Source organism: Eleutherodactylus coqui, chromosome 5 (genome assembly GCF_035609145.1).
Source record: "Eleutherodactylus coqui strain aEleCoq1 chromosome 5, aEleCoq1.hap1, whole genome shotgun sequence".
In the NCBI taxonomy this organism is placed as follows: domain Eukaryota; kingdom Metazoa; phylum Chordata; class Amphibia; order Anura; family Eleutherodactylidae; genus Eleutherodactylus; species Eleutherodactylus coqui.
In genome coordinates this window covers 246,322,505-246,344,905 of record NC_089841.1, presented here as the reverse complement: position 1 = coordinate 246,344,905, position 22,401 = coordinate 246,322,505, and the positions used below count along the sequence as shown (strand labels likewise).

General features: G+C 43.9%; 1 protein-coding gene across 2 annotated transcripts in view; it reads left to right on the top strand.

Annotated features, from left to right (window-relative positions):
- The window catches only part of ECPAS (Ecm29 proteasome adaptor and scaffold), a 93,874-nt gene that overhangs the window by 23,910 nt on the left and 47,563 nt on the right, over nt 1-22,401 (top strand). For both annotated transcript variants that reach the window (XM_066604426.1, XM_066604424.1), the window contains exons 14-23: nt 7,273-7,395; nt 9,124-9,227; nt 11,083-11,206; nt 12,686-12,766; nt 12,855-13,074; nt 13,844-13,935; nt 14,082-14,216; nt 15,345-15,507; nt 19,610-19,779; nt 22,068-22,169. In XM_066604426.1, the coding sequence (XP_066460523.1) occupies nt 7,273-7,395; nt 9,124-9,227; nt 11,083-11,206; nt 12,686-12,766; nt 12,855-13,074; nt 13,844-13,935; nt 14,082-14,216; nt 15,345-15,507; nt 19,610-19,779; nt 22,068-22,169 (1,314 nt within the window). The remainder of the gene's footprint in view (nt 1-7,272; nt 7,396-9,123; nt 9,228-11,082; nt 11,207-12,685; nt 12,767-12,854; nt 13,075-13,843; nt 13,936-14,081; nt 14,217-15,344; nt 15,508-19,609; nt 19,780-22,067; nt 22,170-22,401) is intronic.

The window sequence follows — 22,401 nt, the reverse complement described above, 5'->3', positions numbered from 1 at the left end:
TGGATTCCTGGTGTTATATATGTGTTGTGGGAGCTCAGAGGGCTTTTTCGGGTTTATCTCAGTACGGTTGGAATCACACAAACAGTTTTTAGAGTCAAACGGTCATTATGAGGAAGTTATTCTTTTATACTTCCATTTGGATCCACTTCTTGCTTTGGCTCAAGAACTGAATGTGGGATTTCAGCCCAAAGCTCCATCATTGTATAATGAACGGTTATGCAACTTGCGTTCTAATATACTTTGTGTTTTAATACTCGTCATTTTCAAGATCTTTTTTTTGCTGTCAGGGAATGGAAACCTGTTTAAAGGGACAAAGATGCTGAAAATCGATCCTAGTTATGCTATCCTACCAAAAGTGATTTAATTGGGCACCTGAGCTATAATTAAAAGTAGTATTTATTTCTGTGTGTCAATACCTAGTGGGGTCTCCTTTGGACCTAATGACATCAGATACTCTCTGTGGTATCCTTTCTACTAACATCTGATACATTTCAGCTGGTATTTCCCTTCATTCATCCTGCAAACATCTGCCCAGTTCTCTCAAATAAAGTGGACGATAATCGTATTTCCTGACCCTGCGTTTCAGTTCGTCCCAAGGATGTTCAGGTTGGGACTGTGTGCAGGCCAGTCCATCCATATCCTCAAACCAACGTAAAACAGCATTGTGTTGTTGGAATATTGCTGACCATTCGCAGAGTATTACCACTTTGTCAGCAGCACATTATTGTCTAGACTGTCAGGGTACACCTCCATGTTCATGATTCTTGCCACTACAGCAAACGGACTAAGACCATGCCACATAAAACATTTCCAGGCCATAATAGAACCTCTGTCGTACTTAGGCACACTCGGGCCAAAAGCATTACCCAGGTATCCTCCACACCCAGGTATGGCCATCCGATTTGAATATGGAGTACCGTAATTTATCACTTTATTTAATGCTCTTCCATTACTTAACTGTCCAATGATGACACTCCTTGCACCATTGTAGACAGGTCGATGCATCTTTGTCATAATTCGCCAGACATTTGCAGGATGAATGGAGGCAAATACCATACTTTAGAAAGTAATGCACAAAGTATCCCATGTCCTTAGGGCAAAAGAAGTAAAAACATATGTATATAAACACTACTTTTTTGTTTGTTGCTTAGGTGTCCAATTGCTATCACATGTGGATTGATTGTCACAACTAACTTTTAATGAGCTTATGGTTTCCAGTAATTTTGATGATGGGGAGTGAGCAGTCTGCAATGCTCTGTCGATCTTCAAAAATATTGGAACCCTGATAAACGGGAAACTGCGTAATAAGTCAATAGGGTTCGTCAGGTTTGGTCATTATCTGCGTGCCAGCAAATCAGAAAATCGCATAACTCTTCATTAAACAATAATTAATCTTTACGGACATAAAATCAAAGGCCCTTTTAAAAATGTGCAAAAAGTACCAACACTTTTCTTTTAATGTATAGAATAGGTAATTCTAAGCATTTTTGCAATAGGTCTTATTAGCCTATTCTGTTCATCTTTCTTAAACCCTCTTCTGCTCTGCAGCTGGGTGAAGATGGCGCTGAGAAGTCTGCCTTTACCTAGCTTCATAACTGTAGAGGGCGCTCCATCTAGCTGCGTCTGTACCTGTTGTCTCTAGAACAGCTGCAGACACAACTGTTCTGTTCCCATATTACAGTTTTTTAAATTATCTATTACATATAACTTATTTATAACAGCCCTGTGTTCCACCATCCCTGTGGGTTTTACTGCTCTCCCATTCTGCTCATATGCCGCCGTCCCCAGGAGCTGTGAAGGGGAAGCTGTTCTATTCCACATACGGCTTCTCCTCTCAAAGTGCTCTCTCCCCGCCGACAGGGCTTTCAGTGCATCGTGTGTACACTACTATATGTCACTGCCCCTGACAGTGCATTAGGTCCAATGGGAAGCTAGCGCTGTGAGGGGAGAAGCAGTCTACAGAATAGAATTGCTTCTCATTCACAACCCTTAGGAGCAACGACGTATGAACATGGGGGAAGGAGGGCATAGGGCTATTAAAAATATATATATAATACAGACCCTTATTAATAAACTGTGATACAGGAACAGAACAGTTGTGTCTGCAGCTGTTCTATAGTTGGAGCGCCCTCTACTGTTATGCAGCTAGGTGAAGACTGATCTCTCAGCCCTGTCTTCACCCATCTGCATAGCAGAAGAGGGGTTTTGTAAGTGAAATGTACAGAATAGGCTGATAAAGCCTATTGCAAATACGTTTAGACTTGCCTATTGTGTAAATGTTTAATAACACATGCATGCCTGAGAACTAAACCTCGGACTGCTTGTTTGTGTGAATCTCTGATCTTTCAGAATGTGAATATCCTATTCTAACAGCATGAACTATTTCTGCAAAGCAAATATGACCAGCCCAACTTCTTGGCTTGGAAACAATCATGGTCTACTTTGATAAGTTCTCTCGTCGCTTCAGTAAGCTTGGGAGTGCAGTGAAAAAAATTTGTCAAAACATGAATTTCTTTTGAAGAACATGAAGTTCTTTACAAATGAGCTGATTGAAGTCTATGTGCATCACCTGTCCCATTGTGGGTATATCTCCAAGTTCAAATTATTCATCGCTGCAGATTTCTGTCCTATTTGTATTATTATTATTATAAGGGTTATTCCAGTGTTAAGTCATGTCATATCATTGAGGTATGCTATCGTAGTAACACGGTGTGTAAGGCTGAAATATACATATGTCCTTCGAGTCAACCCCCTCCCCACAATGTTCAAAGACTGGTAGAGTTGGAAGTGACCCCCAGGGTCATCGGGTCCAACCCCCTGCACAGTGCAGGATTCATTAAATCATCTCAGATAGATGTCTGTCCAGCCTCTGTTTGAACTCTTCCATTGAAGGAGAACTCCTCACCTCCCGTGGTAACCTTTCCACTCATTGATCCCCCTCACTGTCTAATATCTAATCTGTGCCTCCTCCCTTTCAGTTTCATCCCATTGCTTCTAGTCTTTCCTTGTGCAGATGAGAATAGGGCTGATCCCTCTGCACTGTGACAGCCCTTCAGATATTTGTAGACCGCTATTAAGTCTCCTCTGTCTTTTTTGTTTCAAGCTGAGTCCTCTTAGGACATGATTTGCAGACAGCTCACCATCTTGGTGACTCTTCTCTGAACTTGCTCCAGTTTCTCTATGTCCTATTTTAAATTGGGGTGCCAGAATTGGACAGTATTCCAGATGAGGTCTGACTAATGTCCCATTTAGACAGGCTGAGAGTCATCTAACCGACTTCACGAGCACTGATGTCACCACTAAGGTCGTTGGCACTCATGCAGAGCGTTTAGACAGGCAGAGAACACCGCTGGATCACAGGCTTCTTGCACAGCGCTTCACCTTCTATGTGAAGCAGGTAGCATTTACACTAAGCAAGACTCCCGCAATCCAGTGGTGGTTTTTATGCTGACTGAAGAGTAGAGGGGGATAATTACCTCATGTGATCTAGACTCTGCTTCTCTTAATACTTCCCAGAACTGTGTTTGCCTTTTTTGCTGCTGCATCACATTGTTGACTCATGTTCCTTCTGTGATCTGTTAGTATACCCAAGTCTTTCACATGTGCTGCTGTTTAGCTCAATTCCTCCCATTCTGTATGTGCTTTTTTAATTTTTTTTCTTGCCCAGATAACTAGGAGACTTTGCATTTCTCCTTGTAAATACCATTCTTTTAGTCGCCACCCATTGTTCAAGCTTTTCTAGATCTTATCAAATACTCTCTCTCTCTTCCCTAGAGTTAGCTATCCCTCCTAGCTTTGTGTCCTCAGCAAATTTGATCAGTTTCCCCTCAGTTTCCTCTTCCAGATCGGTACCCCACTTGATGCATTCTTCCACTCGGATGTGCAGCCATTTATGACCCCTCTTTGAGCCAGTTGTGAATCCATCTAACAGTTGCCTTGTCAATCCCATATTTGGTCATTTTTTCAATAAATATAGTATGAGATACTTTGTCAAATGCTTTACTCAGGTCTAGAAAAACTATATCCACTGCATTTTTCTGTTCAGCCCAGTTGGTGATTCTGTTATAGGAGGAAATTAGATTCGTCTGGTATGATTTGTTTGTTACAAACCCGTGCTGGCTCTGGTTAATTACTGCATTTTTATCCAAGTACATGCTGTTTAATAATCTGTGCAAAGATCTTTCCTGGTGTAGAAGTCAGGCTCACGGGCCTGTAGTTTCCTGGATCCACCTTCTTCCCTTTTTTGAAGATAGGGACAACATTTACCCTTTTGCAGTCGTCTGGGACTTCTCTTCTCCAGGAATTTTCTAAGATTACAGCGAGTGGTTCAACAATTACCTCCGCTGCTTCCTTAAGTATCCTAGGATATATTTCATCTGGACCTGGAGGCGTATATGTACTATGCAGGGTGCACATCTGTGAGCTATTGCGCAAGGAACAGCACGATTTATTGTGCTGCCGGGACCGCTCACATCAGCATGGTCACGGCAGTGCCATGTTTGAGGAGGCGGGCCAGCTGACCTAGTAGGCCCAGGTGTCTTTGTTTAAGCCTGCAAAATCGCACAGTTCACAGCGTTATTTCAGGCAGACGTGGGCCTTGCATGCGCAATTATCACTTGTCGTTCAGTCACTGCCGGCATTCACACTGAACGATGATTATTCAGATTTTCTCCATCCAGCAGGATCAGAACAATTATAGTTCACTGTAAAAGGCCCTTACCAAACAAACGGCTCCAGGGTAGGTAATGACCTAAAAAATACCCTCTCATAGTGCCTGCAGGCCATTACCTTCTGGGTCCCCTCTGTCACATGACTGCTGCAGCTAATCACTGGCCTCGTGTGTGTCCAATGTTATTACCATACCGCTACAGAGACACTACCTATTATGGAGCACCAGTATTTGCCTGGTCTTATTATCTGGGACCCTTTTACATGTGTATGCTATAGCTTCTGACTTTATTCTCAACCACGTGAACCCACTATGAGGTAGGCCAAAACTTTTTGAGCCGCGGATCGGACGGCTGCCATTGACTACAAAAATCGAGTATGCTGCGATTTCCTCCCCCTCCTGTTGCGGAAACCACAACTGGTTTCCAAAAGTGCACAGGAAGATTCTATTTCCTATAGCATGCTTTGCGCAGTATTTGCTGTGGAGCCGCAGTGTGGACTCCCACCAGCAGCAAAAATCCACCCGTGGGCAGGTGGCCTAACTGTGAAACCCAAAATGTACATATTTTATTAAAATATCGCTTAAGGCTTTTATTTTATTTTATTTATATGTAATCGATATAAAAGCTACTTCATATCTATTTTCACTATATTTGACGATGTCCGTTTTAAAGCTCATGGAGGTAATCGGATAGCAGAATAAGTGAAGTAAACTGGTATGCTAAAGGAATGCTAAACAAATCCCTGGTACCAATTAGCCAAGGTGCCTAGAAATTTGCCATTTAAGCCCAATTTTTAGGGTTTTTGGCTGATTGTTCTAGCCGGACAGCTAGAAATGTCATTTACAGTATTTTGCCTGTCATTGCATTTAAAGGATTGTCCAGTTGTAAAGTATTGATGACCTATTCTCAAGATCCTCAATAGTAGATTAGTGGGCGTCTGCCATCTGGGACACCCACCAATTAGCTGTTCTTTGGGGCAATGTACTTGTACAGTGAGCTGATTTCTGCAAGAAGTAGACGGCTCCGTTCCCACTGCAGTGGTCAGGATTGTTGTTACATTGACGTGTATGGGAACTTTACCTGCAGTAGCAAGTCTGGCCACTGCAGTGGGAACGGAGCTGTCTGCTTCGTACAGACATCTGCTCTCTGGCCACGTGCATGGGTCCTGAGAACCGCTAGTTGGCAGGAGTCCCTGTCTGTCTACTACTCACGATCTATTTTAAGGGTAGGCCATCAATAGTTTACAACTGGATAACCCCTTCAAAGTTTGCTTTAAAGACACATTTAAACGGTAGTTAATTGCTAGATGTGACTGCAGATCTGCACGCAAATTATTGCCACCCAGTGTGGCAAGTCTGTGTGTGGCGGTCCAACACGTTTCCGCAAAAAAAACTACGTCAAGAGTTAACATTTACATTCTTTTTTTAACTGGTTGCAGGTTTCAAATGCAGAAGATGCGAATCTGTGTCGTTCATGTAATGGACAGAAAGGTTACAATATGTGCATCGGAGCGGTGCCTTCTAACAAGCTGTACACTTGTGTACCCATCATATGAATAGCATCAGATTTTTAGCTTCTGGGAGTAAAAATGAGACTTAATATTAAACCACGCAAATTAACCCTTTCCAATCCAATTTTAGATTCAGGGTTTCCTACAAGGCTTTTTCTTTTTGCGGTTATACAACGGTGCCATCTGCTGGCTAAAGCCAGTGTGTGTGCGCCAGAGAGGCTCCGACAGCGGAGTGGCTGGTAATAGACGGTAAGAATACCCTGTCGAGCGTCTTCTGACATTGGAGCTGTACAAGCTTCAATCAGAATGTAGGAAGATGTCAGACAGTGGATTGGAAAGGGTTAGTACAGGATGTAGACTGCAACATGTAGTAACTTTGCACTATAGTGGGGGGCGCTGATAAGTCTTTGACTCTTCCTATCACAATATTATTCTGCTTGTATCACATCAAAGTATGATGGTCTGTTTTTAATGGTCTGACCTACATTTCATCAGTTTACAGCCTGATTAGTCCGTATCTTTTAGCAGATATGAAGTGAACACGGTCTCCAAACATCAAGGCGAGCTTTCAAAAGGTAACCAGAAATTAGCAGATCAGTGACTAGGCCCGGCGTTCCTGAACTTCAAAGTGAAGATCTGCCTAGTCTTGGCGTGTATGCCTGCCTTGTCAGGTGCCACATTGTCTTGGAGGAATAATCAGGCTACAACTATGAAATGTAGGTCAGACACACAAATATGCTTGGATGCGATACAAGGATTGGCCTAAAAAACAAACCCCAAAAGTATCATAGAGGTGATACATTTACTGGTCAAACAGAGCCTGTTTTCTTCTGGTAGGACAATAAATGTGTTGCCCTTTTATAATACTTTTTGTCTTTTTTATACAAGAGTGTTTAACACCCCTTTGATTTTCGTGGCTAACAAGGTCCCACATCTAAAAGTAGATGGAATGGGAAATGCCAAAGACGTATCAGCAACCGGTCATACAAGAAAATAACCAGAGACCAGAATACCCTTTGATACATTTTCCTTTTATTTTGTAACTTTTACAGACCGAATTCTAACTAACTCGTCCCGTTTTCTCACCTGTAGGAAGACATGGATGTTAGGCTTTCCATCCAAGAAGCCTTGTCAATGATGGTTGGGGCTTACACAAACCTGGAAGGAGCTCAGCTGACCCTTATGGAAGCTCTTGTTGGATCCTACTTAGTAAAGGTGAAAAAACAAAATCATTTAAAGTGGTTTGATTTCTGCAATATAGAAGTAATCTACCTGATCAGCAGTACACAATCTAAAGGCCCATTTACACGGACGATTATCGGTCCTGCACACCCGTGGGAGTTTAGACAATAATCATCCAGTGTAAATGCATGCAGAGACTGACTGATTTAGTTGTTAAGTCATGCAGAAACCTGAACAACTAGCCTTCAGTGTAAACAGCAATCGTGCAGTTCTGAACGACTGTTTGCTTACTGTGAATGCAGGCGGGTGAGGGAAAAGCACTCCCCAGCGACCCTGCCTCCATGCCGGAAGCACTTTGGGCGATGCTCGCTCCTGTGTAGCAGTGCAGGACTGAGCTTCACTGAGACGAGCTGAGGGGCATTGTCTGCCTGACAGTTGGGGGGCTTTAGGAGTTCTGTCCTTGGAGCCACGTATGAGCATGCAGCCGCAGCAAGACTGAGCGCTCTCAGTATACAACAATGCTTACTCCAGCCATTTGATAATCATTGAAAAGAAGCATTGAAAACTCCCAAACCCGGAGAACTTTACTTCCATTATACCCACTTGGTGAAGGGGTAGGTAAAAAGTGTATTCTAATCCTATTTTCTGACTGAGATGTGCTGAATGCGCCCGTCTTGAGCGGGGTGAAGTCCTTTTTACCATCCCTACTGTAAGGGCTGCGTCCACGTGGTACAGGGGTGCTTGGCATTATCTGTCCAGGTTTTTTGGGGTGCGAAATTTTGCACTGTTTACAGAAGCAGGAAAGTGGATGAGAAGACCAGATCTCATTCACCCGCTGTATAAAAGCAATGTGAGGAAATTGTCCTGCTGTGCAGATTTAAAATCCCCAGCATGTCCATCTATACTGTGGATTTCACCCGTCACTTAGCAAGTGGAGGGAAATCCACAGCGAATCAAAGTAAACTATGCCAAACAATCTGCATGTGACACGGGAATGTTTCCACAGAATTATGGCAAAATCTAAAAAAATAGCTATACGTGTAAATATACCTTAAAACGGCGCTTATAGGTGGCTTTTAACTTGCCATTAGTATATAAACCCCAACATATTTTACACCTGGGGAGATTTGTTACGTGATTTGAGCCGGTTTCCCAGGATAAAGTTTGAACGTTTTGGTGCATGATTTGTTTATGCGAAAACTAGTAACTTTTTTTTTTTTAAGTGGGCGAAGCTTAATGGGAGGGGCGGGGCCAAATGCAGCCCAACAGATTTATAACAGAGTATGGCATGAATTTGTGGAAGTTTTATGGTCGCTGTTGCTGTCATATATTTCAGTTTGTGGTGCACGAACAGCCCAAGATGTGCCTTTTTTTGTTAAGAGGCATGCACCTATTAATACAACTAGCACATCTCAGTCCATTGGGCTTTTGTGTGTGACAGATGCATGAAACACTAGTCTTAACCCTTTGCAATCCAATTTTGGATTCAGGGTTTTCTAGGGGGGTTTCTCTTTCTGCCATTATACAGTGGCACCATCTGCTGGCTAGAGCCAGTACTGCAGTATGTGACATGCCGGAGAGGCCAGACAACAAAGCATTCGGGAATATATAGTAAGAATACCCTGCTGGACATCTTCTGACATCGGAGCTACACAGGCTTCAATCAGAATGTAGGAATATATCAGACAGTGGATTAGAAAGGGTTAAATAATCTAACTCATTGATTTTTAGCTACAATTTTAGTTTGCTCTTTTCATTTAGCCTGAAGTACAAGTTCGGCAAGTAGCAGTGAAATTTGCAAGCAACGTCTTTGCTCCCGACCACATACCTTCCAGATATTTGCTGTTGCTTTCAGCTGGAGATCCGTAAGTACTCTTAGGAATCCTTTATGTATGGCAGAGGATTGCATTCTATTTCGCTATGTTAGCGGGGAGCTGAAGTCTAACTTTTGGCTGTCATTTACAACGGGGGTAACGAGGGGTCGATGGGTGCTTCTACGAAATGATTGACAAGAAGTCTAGTTTCTGACTGAGATGTGCTGAATGCGCCCGTCTTGAGCGGGGTGAAGTCGTTTTGCCATCCCTACTGTAAGGGCTACGCCCACGTGGTACAGGGATGCTTGGAATGATCCGTCCGGGTTTTTTGGGGTGCAAAATTTGCACTGTTTACAGAAGCAGGAAAGTGGATGAGAATACCAAATCTCATTCACTTGCTGTATAAAAGCAATGTGAGGAAATTGATCTGCTATCCGAATTTGGAAGCACCCAAGGGGTGGGTGGGTTTTTTGTTTTGTTTTGTTTTGTTTACTTTGTCGGATAACTTTCACATTCATAAAGTTCGAATTCAGTAAAAAATATCACAACACCAAGTTTCTTCTGTGTTGCAGTACTTCTGTACTTGCAGTATTGCAGTATATTGTACATTTTACTGTCTGCCTATTAAGCTCTTCCACAGGCACAGCTTAATAGGAAGAAATTAATTGTAGGTTAGGTGGGGCCTTCACAAGGCCCCCAGGATACCATGGTAACTAAACAGCGCTCTGTAATATCATCATAGGGGGGCTTATGGGACACGGATGGAGTCCTCTTTCAGGCCATTTAAGTGCTGCTGTCAGTACTAAACTTCCCTTGATCACAGTCAGTCATCCAAAACACTCACAAAGTATGTGGTGGGTTCAGCTCCTGAGCCTGCTACATACACTGACCTATATGGTGACTGTCAGAAAGGGGTGAAAATAGTTCAATACTTTGGGTATTACACTGCAAATGTTACATTAAATGTTGTAGCACATAGTTCTAGTGAAAGCAACATAACTAGCTGAAGGATGACAAACCATTAGCTAGGATCAGTGCCATCTCATAAAACCTCTAATGTGTCAGAAGATTTGCTAGGAGGGGTTTGGTTGCTTGGACCTTCACTGATCGCCAGAGAGAAGGTGCGCTGTGCTCACGCGGTGCTCGGGGAGCCTGGGACAGACTTTAATAAAGAGCCATAAGATTTAACCAGCGCCTCCATTTCAGACTGCATATTTCTAATCCTTTTTTCTCACCTGTGTCATTGGTGAACACCACTTAAGACCTTGAGTATAACTGCTGCCACTAGGAGGTGGACACTAAGCACAAGTGTTAGCTCCTCCCACCAGCTATGCCCCTCCTGCAGACCCGGAGCTCAATTACTTTGTACATGAGCAATAGAAGAAACACAGTAACACGGGACATCAAATAATGCAGACCATAATAAGGAAATGACCGTACCATGTAAGATTCAGAGAACACTGAGGATCTCTTATGGAAAGACAACCTTTTGGAAAGGGCCCATGAAAAACAAATTATTGGGTGCTGTGTCCCCAATACAAGATGAGAAATGGGTTTTATGGTAAGTAACAAAAATCCTTTTTCTCATCTGTCATTGGGGGACGCAGCAAGACCTTGGGATGTTCCAAAGTGGTTCCCAAGGGTGGGTAAAGCAGGAGGTGGGTGCAATCAGTATGATGGAACCTGCTGAAGCCTTGGAAGGGTTCTTATCGCCAGGATGGCTGAAGCACTTGTCGATTGGCAAACAAAAAAATATCGCTATAATGGAATGTTGTTTCTGTGCTAGATGTATATGGAATGGTTAAAAATAAAGAAAATTCAGTGTTTATATTTTAGTTTTCAGTATTAATAAGGAATCCTTATGATGGGTGAATAACGTAATTCTACCAATTGTGTTTAATTGTAGGAGAGAGGAGGTTTATGGGGAAGCGCAAAAAGCACTCAGATCATTTTCCGTCGGCCCTGAAAATGAAGGCACTCCACTGAAGCTGCCTCCTTTCCCAGTAATGGTCAGCCATATCATGGATAAGGTAACCTCTTCGCTTACGTCACAGTTAACTAATCAGAAATTGGTTAAATACCATTTATAATTAAAAAAAAAACGGAGTTCCATCAGCACCGCTCCTGTCTCCAATTATTTCTGCTGTCTGGACGCTCTACCTCCTGTGGCACAGAGGGATGTGTCACGTGAGCCGCTGCTTAGAGACCTGAACGGTTAGAGGGGCATCTGTAGCTGAGACTGTATGAGAGGGATATTTGTGGAAGGCAGTTCTTGGGGGCATCTTTACTTGTGAAAAGGGACCGATCCTTCGTATGGAAACTTTTTTTTGTTTTTTTTTTCTTTTAATCCTTTTGCTGCGTTTGTGGTGTGTGTGGTTGTTATGTTTTTTTTTTTTTGTCCCTGTGGGGACGTAAACCATAAACTATGATTCCTTACAATAGCGATCATAGGCCAAGGCGGGTCCTGACAAAAGTGACTGGCATCCAGTTACCATGGAAAAATATCGTCTCTCTGCGATTACATTGCAGAGGGTCGATTACTTAACAGAGGTAGCATGCTCCCTCTATAGACCCTTTACATGCCACGGTGTACATTGATTGTGGCGTGTAGGGGGTTAACAGTTGAGATCACTGTTCTAATCAATCCCCACTATCGCAGTCGGAGGCTTGCTATGGGTGGCAGCTGGAGGCCGTCGCTGCAGGATGGTGCAAGTTCACCATCCACAGGATGTAAGTTAACGCAACACGATGTAAATTACCCTCCAAGCAAGGACGTAAACTTGCGTCCTGTGGCATTAGGGGGTTAAGGACCTTATAGGATAGAGGAGGCATTTATTATGGGCATCATCTACTGTATATTATCCTTAATCCTGTAAATGTCACCAGGCCGCCTTAAGCCCCATTTACACTGTTAGATGATCACTCAAAACTCACTCAAACGATAGTTTGAGTGACAGTTGTGAGCGATCATCCTTGCATACTTTATAGTAGCTAAGTAGCTTCTATAGAATATGCAAGCGGAGCGGGACACAGCTGTGGCCTCTAGTAGAATACAGCTGTTTTGCATAAGCAAACAGCTGTATTCTTCTCAGCTCTGACTGCTACTGTCCCGCTGTGAATTCACAGCAGGACACAGGCACATAGAATCTAATCAGCACAGCAGGCTGATAACAGCTGGTTGCTCAATTCTAGCAAGCTAGAATTCAGTGATCAGCGAATCGTGCACAAAAACTGCACAATGTCCCTGCATTTAGAAGAAAGAAGGATCGTTTAAAAGATGGCTTTGAGAAATTTTCGTTGTGTCTAAAAGGGCCTTAAAACGTCCTTCCCACCACCCAGACGGAGCGTTTGACCAGTAAACCTGTATACAAAGTCGTTCAGTTTAGATAATATTCAGCCAGCTAATACTCTTATTGACCATGTGGTGTCGGGATTTGAAGACCTTGTAGATACAGTATATGGAATTTTAAGTGACGTAACGTTTGAACTGTTATCTTGTCTTTTTGTAGGCATCCGGTAGAATGAAGACTCCTGTGAAGTTTGTAACGACCACGTCTGTCCTCCCCTTTAATCCAACCGCCTTTTTAGAGGTATAATTGTTATTGCTGATTGGCGTAACGCACTGATGTAATGACCTGCTGTGTACGTGCTTCACTTCTACTTTATTTCTCCACGCAGATAATCCTGTATTTGAGAATGTGCCTGGCTCATAGTGCTGGTGTCGATGCCAGCTGCCAGTCTTTAGTAGATATGCAAGATCAGGCACCAGCTCTGGGACGATATGTTAGAGAGCTAATGGCTAATGACATCACCGCGCCAAACTCCCCCAAAAATGGAGACCTGAACCCTGTAGACATGTACATAAGCCTTATTGAACAACTGTTATCTGCAGCTGGAGGTAACTTTACCAAATAATGGGTCAATGTGTCATGTTTTACTGTTTAGTATTGGAGACTAACCCTGTTTAAAGCAGTTTTCCAGGCAGCATCGGGTGTCAGTGCCAGGCTATAGCAGGGTCGGAGCGGAGCTTCTACCCCCGTCTAGTGTCCGGAGCTCAATATTGCAGGTGCAGCTCTCATTAAAATCAATGGGAGCTATGCTTGTAATTGCAGGTTGGGGGTCTCATTGATTTAGATGAGAATGCAATTACGAGCGCCAGTCGCTATACGGCTTGGAACAGTGGCTTCTGCGCCAACCCCGGTGTAGCTGGCACTACATTTTTTTAGAAGAGGCTCTCATGAATGGGTCAGATTCCGCATGCGGGGGAGGCCCACTGAGAATTCTGGCTGTGAGCCTGGCTGCTGACCCTTCATTCTGCAGGTACCTGTATTACGGATGCTGCGCAGGCTTGCAGGCGTTCATGCGCAGTACAGAGCTTTTTTTTCTTTGTATTTCCCGTGTTGTCGCTTACCGATGGTACCGGCAGCCCATACGGATTCCGGGGCAAAATAGCCATGTATGAAGGAAAAATTTAAAGTACATACCTTTCAATGCCCACGTTTTACCACGGGTCGTCAGCACGGAATCAGCAATTCAAATACAGTTGCGTGAGACCGGCCTTACACCTTGTTTATTCTCGTGTGTTTTTTTTTTTTTTATTAAAGCTGTAATTTTATCTTTGAGATTCGCTACAAACAGATTTGTGTTTACATTTCTTTTAATTGCAGGTTTAAAGGTAATGTATTGCCTCCTTGAGATCGTGTCTGTATACCCGGAGAAGCTGGCTGCCTCCTTAGTAGAGAAAATAGATTGGATAAAAGTACGTAGCAGACCCTCGCTGCCTATTTATCTAATTCTTACTCTGTAGTTTTAACCCTTTTCTTTCTCCCTCCCATATTTGTAGTTCGCACACATTCTGTTAATGACGTTATTTACTGCTATCAATAATTGTCTGTGTATTCTCAGAGCCTGATGACCGCTAACAAGGAGGAAATGCGGGAGCTGGCCGCTCAGCTGTTTGCGCTAGTTGTGGTTACGTTACCCGGTCCGGAGCTGGAGTCTAAAATCCAGGGCCTGATCAAGACTGCTAAGGATCCCCATGTAAGTACAGTCCAGGGTGTCCCATCTGCAGTCCTCGAGGCACCCGTCATGTTTTCAGGACATTCTAGAGTAAAGAACACCTGGTTATAGTCAGTGATCGTTGGCATTTTTAGTCAAATGGAACCTATCAGGAGATCCGAATCACTGAACTAATGGCGGTATGAAATACTGACAGTTTCCCTCGCTACAAACTGCTATGTTTTACCATGACTTCTCCCTGCCCAGCTGGATTGGATGGTCTCTCCCCATTTGTATCTATCAATCCAGCCAAGCCCGGCAGGGAGAAGTTAGCAGAAAGCCACACAGATGATCCTTTTTGTCCCTGTTTTCAGCTCGTAGCTGTTTAGAATGAGGGAGCCTGTCAGTATTTCACGCTTCTCGTTGTTGGGGCACATGGCTCTCCTGGGAGGTTTACTTTTAGGCATCTTTCACACGGCGTATGCGTTTTTACATTGTCTGTACGCGCCCTAAAATCACATGAATGAAGAATAGCCGCAATCAAGTTCCGATTTTAATTCGTGTATAATCGGCCATTCACACGAGCGGCTGCAGTGTCTCTAAGAAAAAATACTCTGCAGCGCAGAAATCCTCGGAATGACTGCTAATGCTTAAATAGAGGCAGCTGTCTTTTCCAGGCGTTGCACATAGCTAAACTCCCTCCCCCCCTCCTTTTTTTTCCCCCAGCTCCCATTGAAGTCTATGGGAGCTTCCAGCGTATCTTGGCAAAAGGTAGGGCAAGACCTATCTTTGGGCGTAGTGCATAAAAACAGCGACTGAAAACTGTCACAGATGCGCTATTTTTGCCGGCACAATTTTTTTTTTACGTGGCCAAAAATTGCCTATCTGAATAGATACGTCCGAACCCAACGCTTCAGATGGTCACGATTTTTGGATGCAGCTACATTAGCTGCGTGTATACGGTCGTGTGCAGGCAGCCTTAAGCAGATGCACTAAACCATTGCACTTCTCTTGTAGGGAGCTTGGTACATGGGTATAAATGTGAACATATTTCAGGGTTACCTGATAAACCTTTACTGTTAGTGAGCAGCAATGTTGCTGAGTGCAACGAGGGGATAAAGGTCGTCGGTAAGGAAGTTGGAAGGAAACGGTTTTGGTATTTCTTTACAGAACCCAGAGGCTCAACATGGATCTCTGCTGGCCTTGGGATATCTGATTGGAAGATACTTGGACATCGCCAAAACTAAGAAAGAGCTCCAGATTATGGGGAAGCCAGGATCCTTGCCTCTTCCTGGTCAGGATGAAGCCATCCAAGCTTGTGTGGAAACCATTGGTAAGTCTGTTACATAGGCACATGTGTTTTCAGCTTGACACTTTGTATCGAACATGTTGCTGCATACAAAATGGTCTAGCAGGAAGTTTTACCGTCCGTTTTCTGTTACATATTGTTGTAGCCGTCCATTTCACACGATTGATAGTCATTGAGAGAAGTGAGGTGAGCGCATCGGAGATCTCTTCTGGCCGCTCACCTCCTTTCATGCAAATAGGCAGTCGTTCTTAGACTAACGACTGCTGGGCTAAAAACCAAGTGACTCCCAACAGGTGAGGGATTTCTCGCTGTGCCCTGTCGGTGGTTGTGTATACACGGGACGACTATTCCTTGAATTCGCTATTTACAGCTATTATTCGGGTGATGGCCACCCCGTGTAAGGATGCCTTCACTCTACAGGTTTAGGTCTAGCCAAGTGTGAAATGTAATTGGCTATAATTGACCCATTTACCATGGATGTGATACGCCATGCAGCCACAGTCCAATGACTGCTCCAATTAGAAGGGATTATCATTACATTTACAAGCAGTTTTAGCTAATTTTTAGCTTACAAGGAATGAAGTGTATTTTAACCCCTTAATGACACGGCCTATTTTGGGCTTAAGGACGCAACGATCTTTGGCGGATTTTTATCTGCATTTTTCAAAAGCCATACGTTTTTTACTTTTCAGTTGACTCGGCCGTATAAGGGCTTGTTTTTTGCGCGGCGAACTGTAGTTTTTGTTCGTGCCATTTTTGGGTACATAGACTATATTGTAAAACTTTTATTATTTTTTTTTTATAATCGCAGGGAGAGAAAACGTTTCAATTCTGCCTTAGATTTTATTTTTTTACAGCATTAATCGTGCAGAATAAATGACCTTATTCATTTTTTCTGCGGGCTGCTACGATTACAATGATACCAAAATTCTTATTTTATTTTTTTTTTAGGTTTTTTTCACTTTTCTACAATAAAAACCCCTTTTTAAAGAAATTTTTCTCTTTTTTTTTTTCCGCTGAATTCAAAGTCCTGTAACTTTTTTATTTTTCTATATACGGAGCTCTGTGAGGGCTTATTTTTTGCGAGACGAGCTGCAATTGTTTTTTGTACCATTTGGGGGTACATATGGCTTTTTTGATCACTTTATTGCGTTTTTAGGGAGGCATAATTTGCCTCAGTTTTTTAGCAGCATTTTTTACGCTTTTTTCAATGCAGAATAAAAAGCATGTTCAACTTATTGTATACGCCGGTATCTGGCGTCCTGTTGCCATGGCAACCAGCCGGGCTCTCTGCGATTATATCGCGAGAGCCCGGCAACTTTACAGAGGGAGCGCGCTCCCTATGTGAACCCTTCCCATGCCGCAATCTACATAGATCGCGGCAGGGAAGGGGTTGACAGTGGGGGCCGCATATCCGATGCACCCCTGCTGTTGCAGCGGGAGGCCGGCTATCAGTGACAGCCGGCTACCGCTGCCAGATAGTGCGAGATCAGAAGTGATCTCGAGCTATCCCCAGGATGTGAGTTTACGCCCTGGAGCGAGAAGGGGTTAGGAGCAAAATCCATAAAATGGAAGTACTAGCTTCTTCTAACTGGATTTAATAAACAAGTTGATATATTCTTTTATATTTTCTATATCTATGTGCAAAAGTTTTAGGCAAGGGTGGAAAAAAAGTTGCAAAGAAAGAATGCTTTCAAAAATAGAAGTTAGACCCAATGCCTACAGACAGATTATCGCTGCGCCCACCGCGAATTCCGCAGCAATGTCCTTGCATAGCATGCAAAGAAATTCTTCCATGAGCAGAAATCAACGGCGATTTTCCAGCCCCCCGCCCCCTTCCCCTTCCCTTCGCAGGCAAGAATTGCGGCATGTTCTATTTTGTGAGGGGAAAATCGCTCGGACGGTTTCCATTGCAGTCTGTGGGAGCCGTCTGATCCGATGCGATACCAAAATGCCAAGTTTAAAATTGCCGGGCAATCCGTGTCCTCACCGGCGTGACGGCAGACTCATGCCCTACACTGAGACATTCGCTGTGGATCCGGACAGGTGAGTATAGGGTCTCTGGCCGGCACCGGGTCTGATTCCGCTGCGAGATTTCACAGTCTGAACCCGACCGTGGGCATGAGGCCGTAATAGTTGTTTTTTTGTTTTTTTTTTGTCCAACTAACATTGCAAGGGGGATGAACCCAAAAGAAACCCAGATCAATGTTTGCGGTGACCCTTTTGCCTTCAAAACAAATGAATTTCTAGGTATGCTTACAGAAAGTCCAGGATTTGATAGGATTCTAGTCAGGGGTTTGATTAACCAGTTATACCAAGCCGGTGATAATAATCAGCATTTTGATATGTAGCTTGAAGCAGTCATTAAGTGAAACAGAAGCAGCTTGTAAGAGACTTAATACTGGGTGAGAAACAGCCAAACTCTGTCAAAAAGGTGAGGTTGTGGAAGTCCTCTACATGTCCCAGGTCGTACATCATGGCAAGAGTTAACACAGCAACAAGACACAAGGTAGTTTTACTGCATCAGCAAGGTCTCTGCTGGGACTTTAAAGTAGACTGGGGCTTCAAGATGTGATCTTCAAACTCTTTTGAAAAAAACTAAATAAATGGGTAACATTTAGGACCGGAGACAGTGGTCGGCCAAGGAAACTTAGTGCAGTAGATGAAGGACAACACATGCTTGCTTCCCTGTGAAATCTGAAGATATCCAGCAGTGTCATCAGCTCAGGACTGTCTGAAGCCAGTGGGACCTAGGTACACACATGTATTCAAATAAGTCTTGCCAAAAGTGGTCTTCATGGAAGGATTGTGGCCAAAAAGCCGTACCTTCAATGTAGAAACAAGTGCAAGTGACTCAACTATGCACGAAAACAGCACGTGCTGCCATTTTTCTGAACCTCCGTTCCTAAGAATTTGAAATATTTGAAGGCAGTTTGTTCACCGAAGGGCTGGAGAGCGGTACAATGATGAGTGTCTGTAGGCAGCAATGAAGCATGGTGGAATGCGGTACAATAATGAATGTCGGCAGGCAGCAGTGAAGCATGGTGGAGAGCAGTACATTAATGTGTCGGCAGGCAGCAGTGAAGCATGGTGGAGAGTGGTACAATAATGAGTGTCTGCAGGCAGCAGTGACGCATAGTGGAGAGCAGTACAATGAGTGTCTGTAGGCAGCAATGAAGCACAGTGAAGAGTGGTACAATGAGTGTCTGTAGACAGCAGTGAAGCACAGTGAAGAGCTGTACAATAATGAGTGTCTGTAGCCAGCAGTGAAGCATGGTGGTGAGCGGTACAATAATGAATGTCGGCAGGCAGCAGTGAAGCATGGTGGTGAGCGGTACAATAATGAATGTCGGCAGGCAGCAGTGAAGCATGGTGGAGAGCAGTACAATGAGTGTCTGCAGGCAGCAGTGAAGCATGGTAGAGAGCGGTACAATAATCAGTGTCTGTGGCAGCAGTGAAGCACGGTGGAGAGCGATACAATAATCAGTGTCTGCCGGCAGCAGTGAAGCATGGTAGAGAACGGTACAATAATGAATGTCGGCAGGCAGCAGTGAAGCATGATGGAGAGTGATACAATGAGTGTCTGCAGGCAGCAGTGAAGCATGGTGGAGAGCGGTACAATGAGTGTCTGCAGGCAGCAGTGAAGCATGGTGGAGAGCAGTATAATGAGTGTCTGCAGGCAGCAGTGAAGCATTGTGGAGAGCAGTACAATAATGAATGTCTGCAGGCCGCATTGAAGCATGGCGGAGAGCGGTACAATAATGAGTGTCTGCAGGCAGCAGTGAATCGGTAGAATGAAGGTTCTTGCAAGTTTGGCGCTGCATTACAGCAAATAGAGTTGGGATTTGGTCAGGATTAATGGTGTACTGCACTTTTTAGGTATCATCATATTAGAGCAGTTACACTTGGACAGTGCAATGTCTTCAGAGCAGCTTTTGCCTTTGTACATATTGCAGTGTGCAGATATACACAGAGGATAAATACCCGGCCCCATTACAGTCTGTTCAGTGGGAAACAAACTCTTCCTGCTGTCTGTTGCTTGTCTTTTAATATGAACTTTGAAGTGTATCTCTTTTCAGCTATTACATGCGGTCATGTTTTATGTTTTTATTTTATGTTTTTCTAGGTACATTATTGGATAATGGATCTCCCTTGTCAATAGCTGCAGTTATAGCTTTGGGGGAGATCGGACGCAATGGGGCTCTGCCTATACCAGATGAAGGACCTGGGCTCACCAAAAAACAACTGGTAGAAAACCTTTTGGCCAGAATACCTTCTGGTAAAGAGACAAACAAGGTAAAGCTTATTGTAATGTTATTAAAGGGATATTCCCACAATTCTATTTGTATCTCGTTGTACACAACAAAACAGCTTCTTTAAGCCGCTTCCACACGGGTGACTATCGCGTGATTTCGTCACAATGCAACAATGCTATAAATCGCACGTATACAGAGCCCATATTATCCTATGGGTGCATCCACACGAGTGATGTTTTGTAGCCTGTGACACTGCGAGACTCAAATTGTGGCATGCTCTTTTTAGCCGCGCTTTGCAATTTTATTTATTTATTTTTGCAGCCCATGCATCCATATGGAGCCTTCCTTTCTGTTGCACACACCGTACAAAACCCACGCTTTTGTGCGATGCAACTTTTATAGTAGGAAATCCTACTGTAAAAGCCCTAAACTAAGCCCTAGCTGCATCGGAAAAACAAAACCTCACCTAAGAGGCGCTGTCATCTCTGCAGCGAGTCTCCTCTTCACCTCTGGGACTTGTCTTTAGTCTTCTGCCAGCCATTCCTGGATTGGAGAATCAAAATCCTCGCCTCCAGGAAGGGCTGGCTGTGATTGGTTCATCAAGCACCAGCTTTGATTAGCTGAGCCACGGCACTCATGAACCAATCACAGCCAGCCCTTCCTGGAGGCAGGAATTTTGATCCTCCAATCCAAGAAGGGTTGGCAGAAGACTTCAAGTGCTGGGGAGCTTCAGGGGAGAAGATGCGCCGGAGATGACAGCGCCTCTTAGGTGATTGTATTGTTTTTTTTGTTTTTTTTTTCCTGCAGCTAGGGCTTATTTTTGGGGTGAAAAGTGAAGCCAGCTTCAGACTTCAAAACCGCCACGGTCCAAGTATGTAGCTGGTTTCACATTAATACGTCCCCTACTGATGAAGGATGTGCGGTCAATACCTGTATTCGTCTAGAACAGGTGTTCTCTCCTTTCTGTGCAGCGAGGCAGTGCCTGCTTAGTAGCGCCGTCTTCACTGCACGGGGTGGACATGTTCGTTCTGCACTAGCTGCTGTGTTATGGGCACAACCAAGCAAGTGTACAACTATTATCCACTCCACCACCAATGGTAGTGCAGGAAGCCCTGCGGCACAGTGAACACCGGGCTCTTACCCTCCCAACACCTGAGAGCTTTAACTCCGCAGCTCTGTGTAAAGTTAGGCGTCTAAGTCCTATGTGACGGAGCATCCAAACCTGTGCCGCTCTGTTCTCCTGGTGCTACCCCCATACTTTCGGCTGGGTGCCTTCAGTAGTGCTACTGCATCTCATCTGGTGTACCTGGACTGTGGCTTACCTCTCTCCAGGATGTTTGCCCTTCCCTGCTTTCTTCTTTGACCTGAAGTGTAGAAATGAAGTTGAAAGTGAAAGGAGCCCGGAGGTGAAGGACGGTGCTTGTGGGAGATAGTAGGTCACAATTTGTGGAAAAATATGTGGACCAGGGGCCAGAAATGGTAGAACCAAAGCAGATGTTAAGTATGTGAAGGCATGTTTAGGCTGCTTTAAAGACGCTATAAGACACAATATTTATTTTTGTGTGTGTTTTTTGGGGCGGAGAGGGGGGGGGCGCTTTGATTTTGGGATAAGCCATTTAATGATTTCCTGTTTTGTATTTAAAAATATGATGGATTCGAACTCAAGGTCTGTGCCACATACATTGCACAAGAAATTACGGTTAGCGTCTGTGAGCATGAAAGGGCTTCTCAATGTAGCTTGCTGATACTGTTCCGAGATGCTTGTAAAAAAAACATGTAATTCAGATGAAAAATTCATTGTAAATGTAGTGAAAGGAAACCCAATATAATGTAATGTACTTTTAAAGGGGTTTCCCAGGCAAATACTATTCTATCCTTAGTTGAACGGATGGGATCCACCGCTGGGGATCCCAGCTGATCGGGCGCATGCTGTCAGCGCTATATGCTAGGTACAAAGTAGATGCCCTGTGGGATAGTGGGCGCTGGTAATTTCAGACGCAGCAGTCATTGATTTTAATGAGATCAGCGCCTGCAATTACCAGCGCTGACCACTACACTGGAGTCTGAACAAACTTTGTACCCTGTGTGTTGTGGCACTGAGAGACTTCTTATCAGCTGAGCGGTAGACCCCAGACGATCAACTATTGAGGACCTACCCGGAGGATAGCTCAATAGGATTGGTCCGGCCAACCCCCTTTAAACTGCTTCACTTTCTTGAATGTTCATAACTCTAGTTCCTAGACTATATGGAGTAAGCCCTCTTCTTGTATAATATGACTTGGTCTATATCACTAGTATTGCATCTCATCCACTGCTTGGATCTTCCAGGCAAAAGAACGAGCCATTAGAACGCTGGGCTATTTTCCGGTTGGGGATGGTGCCTTTTCCCATCAGAAGATGCTTCTGCAAGGATTAATGGAATCGGTAGAAGTAAGTTATCAGTTCTTGTGACAGCTCAGTCCAACAGGGTGCCTTGTTACATCCATGGACATACGAGTTTCCTAGTAATGCCCTCCATGCTGTCTGACTTGTTCACTTTGTTTAAGCTTTTGAAACCCTGTTTCCAAACTGTAGCGCCCAAGAAATGGTATTAACCCCTTCACTGAATACCGTGTGATTCTTGGCATTAAAGGGGTTGTCCAATTTGAGATCTTTTTAAAAA